General features: G+C 36.1%; 1 protein-coding gene across 7 annotated transcripts in view; it reads right to left on the bottom strand.

Annotated features, from left to right (window-relative positions):
* The window catches only part of ZNF148 (zinc finger protein 148), a 122,875-nt gene that overhangs the window by 26,714 nt on the left and 79,347 nt on the right, over positions 1 to 16,814 (bottom strand). For 6 of the 7 annotated variants that reach the window (XM_027582725.2, XM_027582720.2, XM_027582724.2 and 3 more), the window contains 2 exons: positions 11,039 to 11,162; positions 9,470 to 9,553 (listed from right to left, as the gene is read on the bottom strand). In XM_027582725.2, coding sequence (XP_027438526.1) covers positions 9,470 to 9,553; positions 11,039 to 11,162 — 208 coding nt within the window. Of the gene's footprint in view, positions 1 to 1,201; positions 1,270 to 9,469; positions 9,554 to 11,038; positions 11,163 to 16,814 lie in introns of those variants that run through there. The other variant, XM_027582726.1, reaches the window with a different exon arrangement.

Below are 16,814 nucleotides of genomic sequence, written 5' to 3'. Positions count from 1 at the left end.
GCCGCTGAGCCTACTAAACAATCATCTAGAAGTCTCAATGATTAAGCAGAACATCAGGCAATGTTTTTGGTAGGTAACCTCTACCCCCTCTTCCTGGAACAATCATTCTCTTCTCCACCCCTGCTTAACGTCTCACCTCCTTAATAAAAGCCCCTCAAATGTCTCCTGCTCAGTCCCTAATTTTTTATGCCCATGGCTTCTGCATAAGGGAAACCTTTGTATTTTTCACTGAATCCTAACATTTTAAATTAATACCTTTCAGTTTCAGGTTCCCATGAGTCCGTCCTCTATTTCCTCCCAAATCTGACATTAGAAAAATAAAATGTCTTAACAGACAGATTTTTCTGCAGGGATAAAGTTAGACCTCCAAAACTCCATAGAGTTACCACTGATCAGACTCCAGGTCCCTCCCCTCCATCCAATGATAGAGAACTAAAAGGTGATGTAGACAAGAACATACCTGACTGAATTTTAAGGATGAAGACAGTTCTTCCATTATATAAGCATAACAGGCCTATATATAGAATACTATGCAACTTCAAACAACAGCAATATGTAATGCTCTTTTTGTGCTGGTATTCATTTTATTTTTTTCACAATTGTATTTGTCTTTTTAAATTTTAAATAATTAATCTGGGGCGCCTGGGTGGCTCAGTTGTTAAATGTCTGCCTTTGGCTCAGGTCATGATCCCAAAGTCCTGGGATCGAGCCCTTCATTGGGCTCCCTGCTCAGTGGGGAATCTGCTTCTCCCTCTCCTTCTGCCCCCCGACCTGCTCACTCACACCCTCTCATATAAATAACTAAAATCTTTAAAAAAAAATCTATAATTTAGTCAATTCCCCAAGGTAATTAAGAGTTGATTGAATATATTTTCTAGGATAATTAAAAATGCACACTGAAAGTTCTTGCTCAGCAGTTATTCTTTATGTGCCCTTAGAAAGTCAAAATCAAAATAATGAAATGTAGGTAAAGAAGAATCAGTTAAGCCCTGTAAATAATTTACAGATAGATGAAAATATATGGGGGAGGGGGAATCAATACACTTCTAGTTAACTTGTCTATCAGCTTCTTTACACAGCTGTGAGGAAGAGACAACAGAGTCTTATAAGAAATAAAGAGTAGGAAGTACTTCCATCAATAATCAGTAACACAAACAGCATAAAAGCAGCACAGGAGATGAAGCTGGAGATAAATAACTCCATCAGGATGTCAATCCTATGACAATTGCTTCTTAACAGTATCATGAAGTTCGACTCTCTCCAAAAGATCTACAGAAGAGTAAAGTTATAAAATAGGTAGAAGCAGTTACTATTATTGTGGCTGCTTTCAAAGAATGTCAAAACGCTTCCATAAAATTCAAATCAGAGTTGAAAATGATAATAACATTTAAGAATTTTTGAAAAACAGAAACTTCAGAGATAACATCTAAGGATCTTAAAAGTATTCAGAAAAATAAGAATGAATGACCTTGATAAGTAAATTTAGATTGCCTTAAATATCTAAATCCTATTTCTTCATCCTGTGTCCAGACAGTTCAGTCACTCTTCCACCAAAAGCCCAAATATATGAATTCTGAAACTACGTGTCATTAGAAGTCTGTCAAATGAAAAACTTATCAACAAATAAAAAAAAGTTTTGTCAGCCAATCCAGACATCTGAAAACTTAATGAATTCAAGATGTGAAAAGCATGAATGTTGGTCATCCACTCAATTGGCTTCTGGAATAATAAGTAGTAGTTGTCAAAAAGACAGCTTCAGGGCACCTGGTTGGTTAAGTGGCTCAGTTGGTTAAGCGACTGCCTTCGGCTCAGGTCATGATCCTGGAGTCCCGGGATTGAGTTCTGCATCGGGCTCCCTGCTCGGCGGGGAGTCTGCTTCCCCCTCTGACCCTACCCCCTCTCATGCTCTATCTCATTCTCTCTCTCAAAAAAAAAAAAAAAAAAAAAGACAGCTTCAAATATTGGAGAATCTTAAAGGTTCCCAGGTGTTTGAATTCAAGGAAGTAATTGGGTATTTTTCCAAAAGAACTTGTAAAAAAAAAAACAAAAAACCCAAAGCATCAGATCTAGATTCAACTGTCTTAATGCTTTATCATCTGTAGAGTGTGAAATAATTGGGGGTATGGGGGGTTAGGGGAAAAAACACATTAAAGGAAGGCAAACTAACAAGTGAAAAAGTAACTTGTCTTGTTCTAGACTAACCACATTTTCTAAAGTAACTGAAAATGATTTAAAAAACAATCAAAACTGAGAAACTACTACCAAAAGTAACTTTAAAAAATTCAGGAAATTCTACATGTTAACTCAAATGTGGGGAGTCCTTTTTCATCTCTTTTCCTGAAAATTAGTGCATCCTTTACAGTTCAAAATTGAAGAGGATCTAAGGTCCAAAAAACATAATTTTGTTTTACTGTAATACTCAGTGGTTTCCAAGTTTTGCCTACTTCTCACAAATTGGTCAAAACTGAAGCAATACTATATTTCTTGAAGCTTAATGGTGTCACTTCATTTGTTAAAAAAACTTCTTTTAATACCTGAAAGTAAACTCGATTAATAAACTTGCAATTTTCTGAATTATTCTTCATATTAATTATGGTTAACAAAAAGGTAACATTCACCAAATTTCCAGTTTTCTTCACAAACCATTAATATTCTTCCAATATGACATTTAAATGTCCAGATATTTTATAATGCTTACTGGATTATAAATAAATAGCACTCAGCTTGGCATCAAAATCTGACAATATAATTCTAAAATTCAGCTTTCTATTCTTATCTCTTCATCTCCACTCAACCCCCCACCCCCGCCTCTCCTGCTCTACTCAGAATGGTCATTTACACATTGTCTATCTTGCCTTTGTTTACTCCTTATCAGGTGGAATCTGCTCTTACTCCTACATCCATAGTCTTCATTTCAGGCAGGCATACCCAATCACCTACAAACTGTAAGGCCAGGTCCAGGAGTGGTTCTGCTCTTACCTGAACAAAATAAAAACCTCCATGTTTAAAATCCAAAGTTTTGGGGTGCCTGGGTGGCTCAGTCAGTTAAGTGTCCAACTCTTGACTTTGCCTCAGGTCATGATCTAAGAGTCATGAGATCGAATCCTACACGGGTGTGAAGCCTGCTTAAGATTCTCTCTCCCTCTCCTTCTGCCCCTCCCCTCCGCCTTCTCTCTCCTGCTCAAAAAACAAAACAAAACAAACAAAAAAACAAAAGTTTTTGCCAACTCTAAATTTTCTTGGTGCTTGATCTACCCTTTCAACAGCATACTAGTTAAGGGCATGATCTTTGAAGACCTGGACTGTGTCGTTAACCAGTTGCACACATTGGGGCAAGTACTTAATCATTTTTACCTTTAGTTTCCTTACCTGTAAAAAAAAAAAAAAAAAGGAATAATAAATAGTACCCTCTCCTCGAAGGACTACTGTGAGGATAAAGTGAGATACCTTATGTACTGTGTTTAATTCAGTGCGTGGACAGAACAGGTACTCAAATTTATTTGACAGTATTATTAGGTTGATGATACTGAATTCTTAGGAATTTCTAGCTTTTTAACTAACTTGAAAGTATCTGCCTCCTTCTGGTTCTTTTAACCTAGCATATGTGACCCACTGCTTGCTATATTATCCAGCATCTGCAATTGTCCTGGTATCTGCCAGATTTTTAGCTAGCTACTCTCTCTGTACCTGAATTTATCGTCTGCATATCTGCTTACCTATCCTTGCCCAAATATTCCCAACTTCAGGACACCCCAGATTTTTCTCCTGGTCCTGGCTTCATTGTGCTTCTGCTCTACCACCTATACTTCCCACGATGACACTTAACTGCCATGTAACACATGGACTACAAAGTCTAAATCGAACCTCACAGGACCATTTAAGTTCTATGTCTTCCATGAAGCCACCAATCTGAATCCCCACTGGTCTATTTCATCTGAACACCCAAAGCACTGGTTGTCTGGACTACCTGTACAGAATGGGTCCAATTGTTAGTCATGTCACTCACATGTTCATTCATTCAATAATGATACATAAATAAGAATGAAACCACTTCAAGAGATTCCCAATTTGTTAAACTAGAGATTCGTCAGAACAAATGATAAATTTTTTTTTTAAACTGCAGACACTAAGAACTAACAAAGAACATTTCCTATGGATTCGAGGAAAAGGTCCTGTACTCAAAATATACATACTTAATTGAAAACCAGGCAACTTTCCTTATATAGCCTCTCGTTCTCTGTATTTCAGTACTAATGCATGTCAAAATGGAGTTGAGTCTCAGAATGACTTCTCCAACCCCCCAAAACAAAAAAAGTATGGCACAGTTTGTGTGTGTGTGTGAGCACGCGGGCATATAGGTGAGGGTGTATGATTTCTTCTGTATCTTTACTGAGATACTTTGTAATACAGTGTTAAGCTTTTATATGTATTTGATATATGTATATCAAATCTTTTAGTGTGAATTATCAACAGTTTTGCAGAGGAAAAAAGAAATCCGGTTTCTGAATGCTTTGTTAATAAACCAGAGGATGTCAGTCACAGCAATCTGTAGTTCCCTGCCTAATCTTTCTTGGCAAGCTCTGGCCATGCCAGCACGATCTAGCTCAGCAATTAGAATGCCAGCAGCAACTAGTGCAGGCAACATCCTCCGCAGCATAAACAGTATTCAGTTTCTCCATCTCCACAATAAGATACACTCTAACCAGGTCTGTAACATTTTCTTTCAGTAAGACCTCTCTATTAAAGCTCATAAATTATAGATTGGGGATTCAAATAATGAGAGGAAAACTGTTATGTTTATTAATAACTCAACTATAATGAAGGAAATACAGTGTTGAGCTAACTTAGTCAAGGGTGAATCAACATTCTTACTCCACCCCACTAGCCCAACTGGTTTAAAAAAAAAAAAAGCTATTGTTCAGCTTTTTAACATGGCTGTGAATAAAAGTCATAGTCAAGAGGAAAAGAAGATCAACATATTTTTAGGCATAAAGAGTGCTAACTTGGGTGACAGGTTTTCCAGTGTTTCTTCCTATATTTGTATATATAGAATTGTATGCATTAAGAACTAAAGCCTTTTTTTAAAGGGGGGGAGAAACTAATGAATATGCATAACTGAATGATTTGGTTTATTTTCAAAACACTTTTCATTTTGGGGAGCAAGATCATTCTATAAAATCTTCCCTATATACAAAATGGCTCATAAGTTTTTACTAATGAAATAAAAAATTTGTGAAAACTGTCACACTATAAAATACAACCATAATTTGCTAAAACAGTCAGAATATCAAGATAGGTATTCCGTGACTTATTATTTACAGGAATTTAGAGAACTGAAATAAAATTAAAATAAAATATTGAAAACTGTATTAAGTTCTTTACTCCTCAAACTCACACCTCCTGTCCTATGGCAGGAAGACTGGTACTTTCTTAGGGTAAGAATGGTGAGAAGATGACTAGAAAAGAACACAACTGGATATATGTCATTCTAACATGTAGTCTATACATGCCTTTGAAGATGTAAAGGAAAAGGCACCTTAGATAAAACAGAAACACCTGATCAAATCTGCCACTGAAAATGAATGTTTAACCCTGGTATGTACCTGACCCTAAACAAAATGATCAATTAGATTTTCATCTTCAACCTTGGCTTCAAGTCTTCACCATCTCTCCCACATCCCCAAACATACCATAAGGATCTATAATGCATTTACAAAAAGATATAAATCTCCCATAATTGCCAAAAAAACAGCAGTCCCAAGAATATTTACCCTTCTCAGTGCCTTAGGCTAAAGGGATCAGCCTCTGGATGAAAAGGTACTCATAAAATGACATTTCATGGGCTAAGCCAAACTTTGGAAATATAATTAAGTGATAACCTGTCCAGGCTGAGTTTTAAAATTTTCTATCTGAAAACCAAATTAAGGGGCGCCTGGGTGGCTAAGTTGGTTAAGCGACTGCCTTCGGCTCGGGTCATGATCCTGGAGTCCCGGGATCGAGTCCCACATCGGGCTCCCTGCTCAGCAGGGAGTCTGCTTCTCCCTCTGACCCTCTTCCCTCTCATGCTCTCTATCTCTCGTTCTCTCTCTCTCAAATAAATAAATCTTTAAAAAAAAAAAAAAGAAAACCAAATTAAGCTAGGTTCTTGGTTTTTAGAAGTCACAGATATCTTGATTGGTGGCAAGAGTAGCCAAGCAGGTAATGATTTTTAATCATGTTGCGAGCAGAGTACAGGCCTGGGGGCTGGGGAGGCTGGAGGAGACAGTATAATGAGACCTAAAAGAATGAGGGAGGCTATAAGGAAAATGGAGCCTGTAAGAACTAGCAGTTCTTCTCATGACAGGACCATTGAGGATCAGTTGATACGTGACTCATTACCTTCTTGACAATTTAAAAATGGATAAACATATGCAAAAATTTTTTTATAAAGATTTTATTTATTTATTTGAGAGAAAGAATGAGAGAGAGAGAGAGCACATGATAGGGGGGAGGGTCACAGGGAGAAGCAGACTCCCTGCCGAGCAGGGAGCCCGATGCGGCACTCGATCCTGGGACTCCAGGATCATGACCTGAGCTGAAGGCAGTCGCTTAAACAACTGAGCCACCCAGGTGCCCGCAAAATCTCTTTTATAGCCCTAACTAATGTGATGCATTCGTTTAAACTAAGAACATACAGAGAGAAAGCTTGACGTGGGCAAACTTTAGAGCATTACCCACCTCTACAAAAATGAAAGCCATTTAAAATGCGAAAGAACGGTAAGGGACAGAATAATAAATGTTGGAGAACATATATGTAGTTCTAAATATATACCCCCAGATAGGTATAGCTTATAGGTATCTTGGTTATAAGACAAAAACATCTTACTGTCTTCAGAAAGAGTCCATAAAAAGAACCAAGAAAATGAAGAAGGAAAATCAATTCCCTTTATATCAGTTCCACCTGGGGCGTTGAGGTGGTGTGAAGAGTGAAGCAAAAGTGAGTCTCTCATCAAAAGAAACTTTTCTCTGTTAAGGAACCATAGTGACTGGTTTGCCCTGGTTCCTCTCAATTTCTTCTCTTGTTCTAATTGTATTCTCTGTATCATGAGAACCCCAGCCCCTGCTTCCATTCCTTTTACATATTCCTAAACCCGGTTACGGCTTAGTGGCATAGTGAGAAAAACTCAAAAGCGCCAAAAGGTTAACTGTTATGCTTCTAGTCCCATTCTGCAGTTAATGACTTCACATGTGTATCTGGAATCACAGACTTAGGTTGGAATCTTAGCTCCACCATATATATATATATTAGATTATATATAAATTTAGAAGAGTTTCTCAACTTCTTGTGTGCATATTATTTCTTCATCTAAAAAATGGGGATGTGTAATAGCTCCTCTCTTTCAAGATTAACGTGAGAACTAAATGAGATATTCAACAAAATATTTAGCACAATATCTGGTCTTAGTAAATTCTCAATATTAACTACCAACTATAACGTGTTTAAATCCAAGATACCCCCTGGCTTAGCACAGTTATTTTTCCAGTAAGATTACAGAATTGTGACCAGCACATTAAAAAAGAATTTACTAGAACAGAACAGAAAATAGCAGAGTGCAATTAAGGGAAAGTACTGTTTCAAAAATCTTTGTCAGATACACACACACACACTCTCTCTCTCTCTCTCTCTCTCAAAAATCTTTGTCAGATACACACACACGCTCTCTCTCTCTCTCTCTCTCTCTCACGCACGTGGTTTCTCTCAACTAAGCCTCCTGCAGTTTTCCTGTGTTGCCTTTCCTATGTAACCTTCAACAGCTAACACAGCTGGCTCTTGGTCAAGGGCACAAGAACATGTTGTACAAAACTCTACAACACTTATCACACTGTGCTTGTTTATATGTATGTCTCTCCCATTAGAATATAAATTCCGCGGAAACCTTTTTTCTTTAATCTCTGTATTTCTGATACCTGAAAAATACTTAAGGCTCAGTACATTTTTTTAAATGAATGAGTAAATCATCAAAATCTAATAGGTATTAAAAACATACAAAAATTTTAACCACTTTATCATTATCTGATCAGGTTTTATTAGTGTATAGAAATATAAATTTAGCTGTAAGTCTCATAAGATCAATAACTTGTTCTTTCTCCCAAAGTGCCTATTACACTCCCTTCCATCTGGAAGTGATGAATAAATGTTTACTTAAGAAACTGAAATGGCTGTTGTGCATAATGATCTTTGAAAAGTAGACTTTAAAGCACATAGATGTGCTACACAGTTGAAGCTGTATTTAAGGAGACCAGCCACATTCATGCTTCTTTGTTAGGGGCAAAGAAAGGAAAATGATTAGGCAGAAGAAGTTGCTTCTTTTATAGGACAAACTGCCCAGGATCCCCTTTCACAGGTACTGTAGGTACCATGAGAACACATCTAAATAACATTGGGCAGGTTCCTGCTTAAGTACTTAATATAGAAAAATATGAAGAACTTTAATATTTTAGCGGCGCCTGGGTGGCTCAGTCATTGGGTGTCTGCCTTCCGCTCTGGTCATGATCCCAGAGTACTGGGATCGGGCCCCCGCACTGGGCTCCCTGCTCGGCGGGAGGCCTGCTTCTCCCTCTGCCCCTCCCCCTGCTTGTGTTCCCTCTCTCGCTGTGTCTCTCTCTGTCAAATAAATAAAATCTTTAAGAAAAAAAAAAAAAGAACTTCAATATTTGCAGTATCACCATCACTCTCAATTCTACTTAAATGTAAGAATCAAAGTGATACAAATACACCAAAACTCTGTTTTTACTCCATCACAAAAAGGCAAAACACTAGAAATAAATTCTAAAGAAACACTTTTCACCATGCTTACAGACATCAAAGTCAAAAGCTGACAGTCTACTAAATCAAGGTTACATATAACACTTGGTTTTACATTTGTCAAAAAATAAAATAAAATAAAAGCAAGTAAATGTTTGCTTAAAAAGAGACTTAACTTTTTAAGGTACGGGTTCCTTTAAAGTGATCTTCCGAAATACTTGTTTCTAAGTCATTAACAACTTAACTGAAAAACTGGAAGTCTCCAATTTATCAGGATTACAACTCTCTTAATATAGTAAGCTATATACATGAAACAGTAAGGGAAAAAAGAATGGTATCCGTATCTTAGGGCTCAGGCACTTTGTTTCTTCCCCAGACTAAAGAATAAGAATGATACTTTTACCTAACCCTAAACTTGTTAAACATCTTAGGAAACAGCTATCTCACAAAAATCTCCTTTTGTCATTTCAAATACATTTTAAGTTATTATGAAACTCTATTTCAAAGTAATTTACTGGGCTTGGACATTAAAGCCAAGTCTTAACAGTTAAGACTGATTTATTCAAAGAAAAAATATGATCTATGATACACAGTGGCAACAAGTTGCTGCTACTTGTTAAAAATTCTTCCCTGTATTTGGAATGGTAATTTTAATGACCCTATAGGAAGGGTGGCAACACTCACCAGTATGAATCTTCTCATGTCTCTGTAGCAGGTACTTCTGTATGAAACGCATGTCACATTGACTACATTGAAATGGTTTTTCGCCTTAAAATAATTTCACATCCACAAATTAGTTACTGGATAAAACACAGTTTATAGTTACTATTTCTGAGGAAAGATAAATCTTAGAAGCCCAAATTCTGGAAAATTCCAAATTATCCATACAATATTTTTATACTGTTCATTAATTTAAAAGAATTTTATTTCCTCAATTTTTCCCCCACAATTATAAAATTCACATTCTCACACTCACACAAAGATGAGATGAAATCCACTCTATATCCAAAAGGAAGGAAGGAAGGAAGGAAGGAAGGAAGGGAGAGAGAAAGAGAGAGAAAGAGAAAGAGAAAGCAAGAAAGCAAGAAAGCAAGCAAGCAAGCAAGCAAGCAAGCAAGCAAGCAAGCAAGAAAGAAAGAAAGAAAGAAAGAAAGAAAGAAAGAAAAAGAAAGAAAGAAAACAATTCAAAACAATTTAAAAATCAGGAGGCTAAAAAGGATCTGGGTTATCTAGTGTGTCGTTAAACAGCTCCTCTCTCTTTTTATCTGAAAGATCCACCCACCTTGTTCTCCATGGCTACCTATCCCTTTATGCCCTTTCAATTATTTTCTCCAGAACCTTCAGAACTTTTGAACATTTTCTTTCTTTTTTTTAAATCTGGACTCTTCAATCATTCCTTCTCTGCTGGAACCTTTCCTTCTAAGTATTCTTGAGGTCTGATCTATGCAAACAAACTTTCCAGAAATCCTGAAACACTCCCGGCCTTATTACTCTCTCCTTCCGTTTCAACCATACCTTCTTAAGAGCAGTTTACCTCTTGTCTCAAATTCTCCACCACCCACTTGTGCTTTAACTCTTATACTCTGCTTTCTTAAAAGCTACTTGTGATCTCTTTACTATTTATTCCAATGGTTTCTTCTCATTCTCTACCCCTCTCTATCCTCTCTGAAGGCTGTGCCATTGTTGATCATACCCTCCCTGGAACTGTCTCTTTTTTTAGCTTCTGGGACACTCTATTTCCTACTTCATTAAACCTACCTTATTACTCTATCTTCCCCACCCCATACCCTTTAATTTAACCTACGCGTCTAGTCTGTTTCCCCAAGGATCTGTGATTAGTCTTTAGGTCTGCTCTCTATAATGTCATGTTCTTAATGATCATTTTTAATATAATCTTTTAATATTTGAAGCTCCTACTTCATAAATTCTTATTTCAAACTCCATCTGGATGTCTTGCAGAGAAAAATAAATGTTGACAGGCTTTTAATAATACATTATTTAACTGTTTCTTTAGCTGAAAAGAACACATAAGCCAGATAAGTGTCCAATTAAGACTAATTAATTTTACACATCCTTGTTCATTGTTTTCTCATTTAAAGTTTTGCTGGTTTCCTTCTGATATTCTGGCCTATGGAAATCTCTGATTTAAAATGCCAGGTTAGCTACAGTCTTAGAAATGAATGACATTTATGCGAGGCAAAAATAGCAACAACAATCTTAATGGCCATAAGCCCATTTTAATTCAAGAAATACCTGTATGAATGAAGACATGTCTCTGTAAGTGATAGTTCGTTCTAAAGGCAGCATTGCAGTGCTCACAAACGTGAGATTTAGGGGTTTTCAAACCAAGTGATCCATCCTCATTTATTGTAAGGATCTAGTTAAAAAAAAAAAAAGGTAAAAACAAAAGTTTTAAAAACATAATACTAACTTATAAAAAAGGTAATGCCTTTTAACACAAACAATGGTCACCAGAAATTATGAAAATTTTTTTCCTAATCTTGAAAAAGGTGTTAGAATAAGGTTATGATTAACTGTAGGAAAGTACAATGTGACTCGGAATGGTAAAAATCACTAATAAAAACTTGGAAGCTGGTTTAAGTAAGATCTCAGCACTCTGTCCCCTCTTCTCCAAAGGTGATGTCTAACAGAGTCCCGAAGTGCTCTCTGCTAGGGTGAGTGTAACTTTATTTTCAATTTTAAATTCTCACATATGCAGGACGAAAGTTTTGTTTTAGATAGACATGGCATAAATATCAATCAGTATAGGACTGGTTAAATCATGGAAAATGAATGCAACTTAACATTATCTGGTTGTAAAATAAAATGAGAAAAGCTCTCTACAGACCTATATGGAAAAAGCTCCAGGATTTATTAAGTAAAAAATGCAAGGTTTAGAATTCAGTACATAATTTTGCAAATTTTTATATATAAGAAAGTACATACAAGGATACATATTTATTTGTATATGCATAAAAACTATTTAAGAAGGATACACATGAAACAAATATAGCCTTGGCTGTGATGGCCAGGGAACTGGGCAGAGGGGAGAAAGTGGGAGGGGGACTCTACATTGTTTATACTTAAATACTTTTCTGAATCACATAAATGCTTACCTATTACATTTTCTTTCTTTCTTTTTTTGTTAAAGAAGAGAAAAAGAGCAATCTAAGTTTTTAAGTCATCTAGCATAGAATTTGGAGTCTGGTTCACTCTAGGATCTCTGAGGTTACTTATTCTAGGACTACTAACCTGTCATTGAGCATATTCCTAAAAACATTTGTTGGATAAATAAATTAGAGTGGGTATGGGGAAGGAAGACAGGTGACAAAGAAATCATATCTTCCTGGGCTTCCTGAGGTTGAGAATATTATGGGCCTGGTCTGGACAGTGCCAGAGAGACGCTCATCTTTGGGCTTCATGTATTCCAATTTATCAACCATTTGTTCCACATGCAACATTAAACTGTCTCGCTCATGAGACACATGGCAGAGTAAAAATAATAAATGATCTTTTTTTTTCATTACTGAGGAGATTAGAAATGACATGGCAGAATATGACATGAAGATAAGAAGCAAAGAAAACCAGTAGGAGATCAGATCACTAGGAGCATGGCAAGTAAGAGGGGAAACAATACTGGAGGTGGGGGCATGCAGTATAGGAGCTACGAAATTGTGTCCCACACGAGGTAGAAAAATCTAGGAAACATCTTAGAAAATACAAAGGCCTGTGGAAACTGATTAGGGCCTGTAAACACACAGCTATGACCCCCTTCTCAAACCTAGAAAACAGGAGAGGTAAGGGGGAAAAGGCTTTAATTTTTAAAACATTCTTTTACTTTAAATTCTGGAAGACAACTCAGCCTGTACTGTATGTAAATCAATGGTAATTATTATGCAAATTATACAGGATATTTGGGTTCTGGGCAAACTGCCAATGTGGTCAACAATGCTTCAAAGTCTATGCACCAGAGTCATAAAGAGAAACATTTGGCACAAGATTGGAAGTGGGTGTCACAGCTTCCTGATGAGAGTCAGTGAGAATAGAAAGTTTCATCTCTGGCCAGTTGCTTTAAATTTTTTGACCCCTCCAAGTCACAAAATAATATGCAAGTTAACACTATGCAAAACAAAATAAAACACAAAATCTTTCCAAAGAAGATTGAAAATATTTCTAACATAAAACAAATAACAAAAAGATGTTAAACATTTTATATAAAACAGAACTAAAAACAAGACAGCACCAGGTATTTTTTCCACATATGTTGATAACAAGAAGATCCAAGTGCCAAAACACATGACAGCTCAAGAGCTTTCTGTGGCATAGCAACTGCAAGGGAAGTCTCTGCAAGGAACAAATCTGGCCCAAGTTACTTAATGTGAAACGGATGTTGTCTCTGACTGTACAAAGCCCTTTTATGAAGAGTTAAGGAGTTCTAGGTCATTGTTTTCTGGCACTGAAGGTAATGCTGCCTTTCACTGTGCATTCAAGCCTTAACTCAAGGTGGATTTTATGGATGAAACAGCTAACACTGGCTTGTGAATAAGAAGACTGAAAAATCTAGCACATTTATAAGTTCAAAGACAGAAAAATCAAATTCTTGGACATTTTTATATTTCTTTCTCTGTGGCTTTTTTTTGGCGGGGGGGGAGCCAGAATAACAAACACATTTGTATAAAGGACACTGAGTAAAATTCATCTTGCCACAGACGAGCACCAGTGGCTCTTCCAATTTGTAATCTGTTTTAAATACAACCACGTGACTTTGTCTGTTTTATTCACCACTATAACCCCAGTGCCCAAAATGGTGTCTGGAACATAGTTAGACTCTATAAATGTCTAATGACATGGCTGACTGCTACCCATAACCAAACATCCTCATGGCTCACCAATTTATTCTTTTTAAAAATTTTTGCCAAAAGTGATACCTTTCAATTTTTCGAAGTTACTAAGTAGTGCCACAGAGACGTGGCTATGTTAAAGAACAAAGGCCCTTAGTGGAAAAGAAATGGCACATTAATATAGGCAAAATTTTCTTCCTTGGTATAGATATGGTTTCTGTTCTTGTTCACACCCTTTCAAGATCTTTTGGTAGAAAGTGATCTACCAGTTAAATGTGTTTGCCTTAGAGATTAGCAGTCTCACTTGCTACTCTAACTAGTACCATAAAATATTTCTGCTTTTCTTTGTCCCCTCAATTTATAAACACTATTACAATTAAAGGTTTTAAATTTCAAGGTTTAAATCCTAAAATTCCTGGTATAATATCTCCATTTGATTTGTCTTGCTTCCTGTCACTCCTACTCTTGGAGAAATGTGGTATATTATAAAGACCAAGCAATAAGGCTTTATCAAGAGTGGAGAAATTAGTAACAGTCTAAACAATACTTAACATACTTGATTTTCTTAACTGTTTATAAATTTAAAACAGAATTTTTTAGTAAAAAATTTCAAAACCAAATGGAACTCAATCTGCTTTCTTAATCTCATGGTCCATTAGATACATTTTTTGTTCTGAGCCAAATCTGTTCCCAGCTAGCTACTATATATGATGGTCATCTTAAATAATACATCAATTTTCATCAGGCAAAACACTAACAAAGCTCTATTAAGTTTAGAGATTTTTCACTCCTCAAAGGTCACTGCCACTGAACAACCTAACACTCTTCAGTGAGGAAAAGTTTTGCTGTCTTAAAAGGCAGAGATTATTTTCTCCATTCTCTGTTATGTACTATTAAAATTATTTTAAGATAATTTTAATTATTTTAAGGTAATGATTATAGGTTTTATCATATATTCTTAAATCAACCTGAATCATATTCTAAACTACCAAAACCCAAAAGACAATATAGAGGAGATAGTTTAAATTTCTCCTGTACTGTAAGTCAGTTCACTGCAACTGGGGGGTGGAGAATGAGATCTTCCAAAATTCTCTTTATTCTTCAAATCCAATCAGAAGCAGAATAGTGCCATCCCAAAGACATACAACAAAATAACACTGCCATAACCATCCACAGCAATAACCAGCACAATATCTTGACCCTCCTAGTTACCTCTAATATCCTACCTTCACACTGTCACTCTCATTCTTCAGAATTTTCACTATCTGTCCCTACTGGATTTTTACATTACAAATTTCATTTTAAAATGACAAGCTTTTGACAGTGCCAGAACACAAAAGTCACTGTATTGTAAGCATGGCACAATAACTAATGTTCGGCATAATAACCCTAAGTTTTAGAAAAGGTCATTTCTCTTAGGTTTCCTAAATATTAGCCAAAATAGTATGTGATATTTAAAAAGAAAGGTTTACATCAAAATATTTTTTAAAGTTAGGGTTCAGTTTTGTGAGAAAAATTATTTACCCAAAACACATAGCTCCCTGAAAAAATTTGAGAAATAAAATATTAGGGACGCCTGGGTGGCTCAGTTGGTTAAGCGTCTGCCTTCGGCTCAGGTCATGATCCCAGGGTCCTGGGATCGAGTCCCGCACATCAGGCTCCTTGCCCAGCAGGGAGCCTGCTTCTCCCTCTCCCTCTGCCTGCCGCTCCCCCTGGCTGGTGTGCTCTCTGACAAATAAATAAATAAAATCTTAAAAAATAAAAAAATAAAATAAAATACTAACACATTCTTTTACTAATGCTCATCTTCATTTTTCTCTTAAGTACTATTCTGTTACTTCCATTCCCCATCTTACAATCAGTTCTTTGGCTTCAAAGCCACTTCTTCCATAATCAAGTCAACACATAGGAGAAAGTATGACACATGCCTGGTATATCTATTTCTCTGTTCCCTTTAATTAAGGTTTCCTCACTTATATAATTCAATTTAAGATCTTTTTGATATCAAAATCACAAATCTTTTCTGAAAACCAATAGTGTATAATAAATTGCTAAGAAAGCATTCTCTATATAATCTACAATCTATTTCGATCTATGGAATACTCTCATCCGTACTGAGTTCAGCACAACTTTGAATGATCAATTTCTACTCGGACCACCTAAACTATTAAACAAACACAGTTCCTTTCTTCAGCACCTGGTAAGAGATGCGGGCACTTTACAGGCATCCAAACTGTTTGCTGAAGGAATGAAAAGGGAGATACATTTCAGAGTTAAGAAGTAAGGAATTAAAAGTACTCTGCTCTATCTCATTCAGTCACTAAGACATTTGAAAAGACCTATACAATGTATATACAATACTGGATTAAGATAATATTGTTATGCTTTTCTTAAAAAGATTCTTAGAGTTCACTGACTTTGACTCAATAATCCTCATAGAAACCTTCTGTGTTACCTCCTAATACACCAAACAAGTCAATATCAAAGTCAAGTGGTAATAGCTCATTCCTTACTTCTCATTCCAGAAGTTTCTAGTATTAAGACTTGAGATTCTCAAGCATAAACATAAATCACAATCACCCTGGACTCTTTTAAAGTATAAATGGAAATCCCAATAAGAGTCCCCAGGGTTGGGGCCTGGGTATTTATAACTGGAAAAGCCCTATAGGTGACTCTAATGAGAGCCAAGAGGAAACCCACTGACATGAATGCATGGAGATCGAATTAAGTTTACTAAAAGTTTTCACATATTTCTGATAACTTTAGTTCTCCATATAGTGGTAATCCACAACAAAGCGAGATTCAAAGGGGCTATGGAACGAAGTATAGCAATGTAAAAAAGAAGAGCATGTCATTAAGGAATGAGACAAGAAGCAATTATAAGCATCAAAAAAACACTTTTAAAGTCTACCAGTCAGGAGCGTTCAGGGTAAGAGGTGGGGAAAGCCCTAATATCTCAGTCCTTCCAAAGGGCTTCATTATAACACATAAGATTTTTTTAAAAATGTTTACATCATCAACATAGACAGACATCAGACTAGACATTATAGTTCATATGCACTATATTTAAAAAGAACACAACACATTAAAGATCCCTGACAAAGTTGTTAAAATTAAATTAAATTTGACATTTAAAAGGAACAAGATTTTATCATGTAGAAAACTTACTTTCATAAACAAGCTTAATC

Source organism: Zalophus californianus, chromosome 1 (genome assembly GCF_009762305.2).
Source record: "Zalophus californianus isolate mZalCal1 chromosome 1, mZalCal1.pri.v2, whole genome shotgun sequence".
NCBI classification, from domain to species: Eukaryota; Metazoa; Chordata; class Mammalia; order Carnivora; family Otariidae; genus Zalophus; species Zalophus californianus.
Note: the sequence above shows the minus strand (reverse complement) of the source record. Positions and strands in the feature narration are given on the sequence as shown.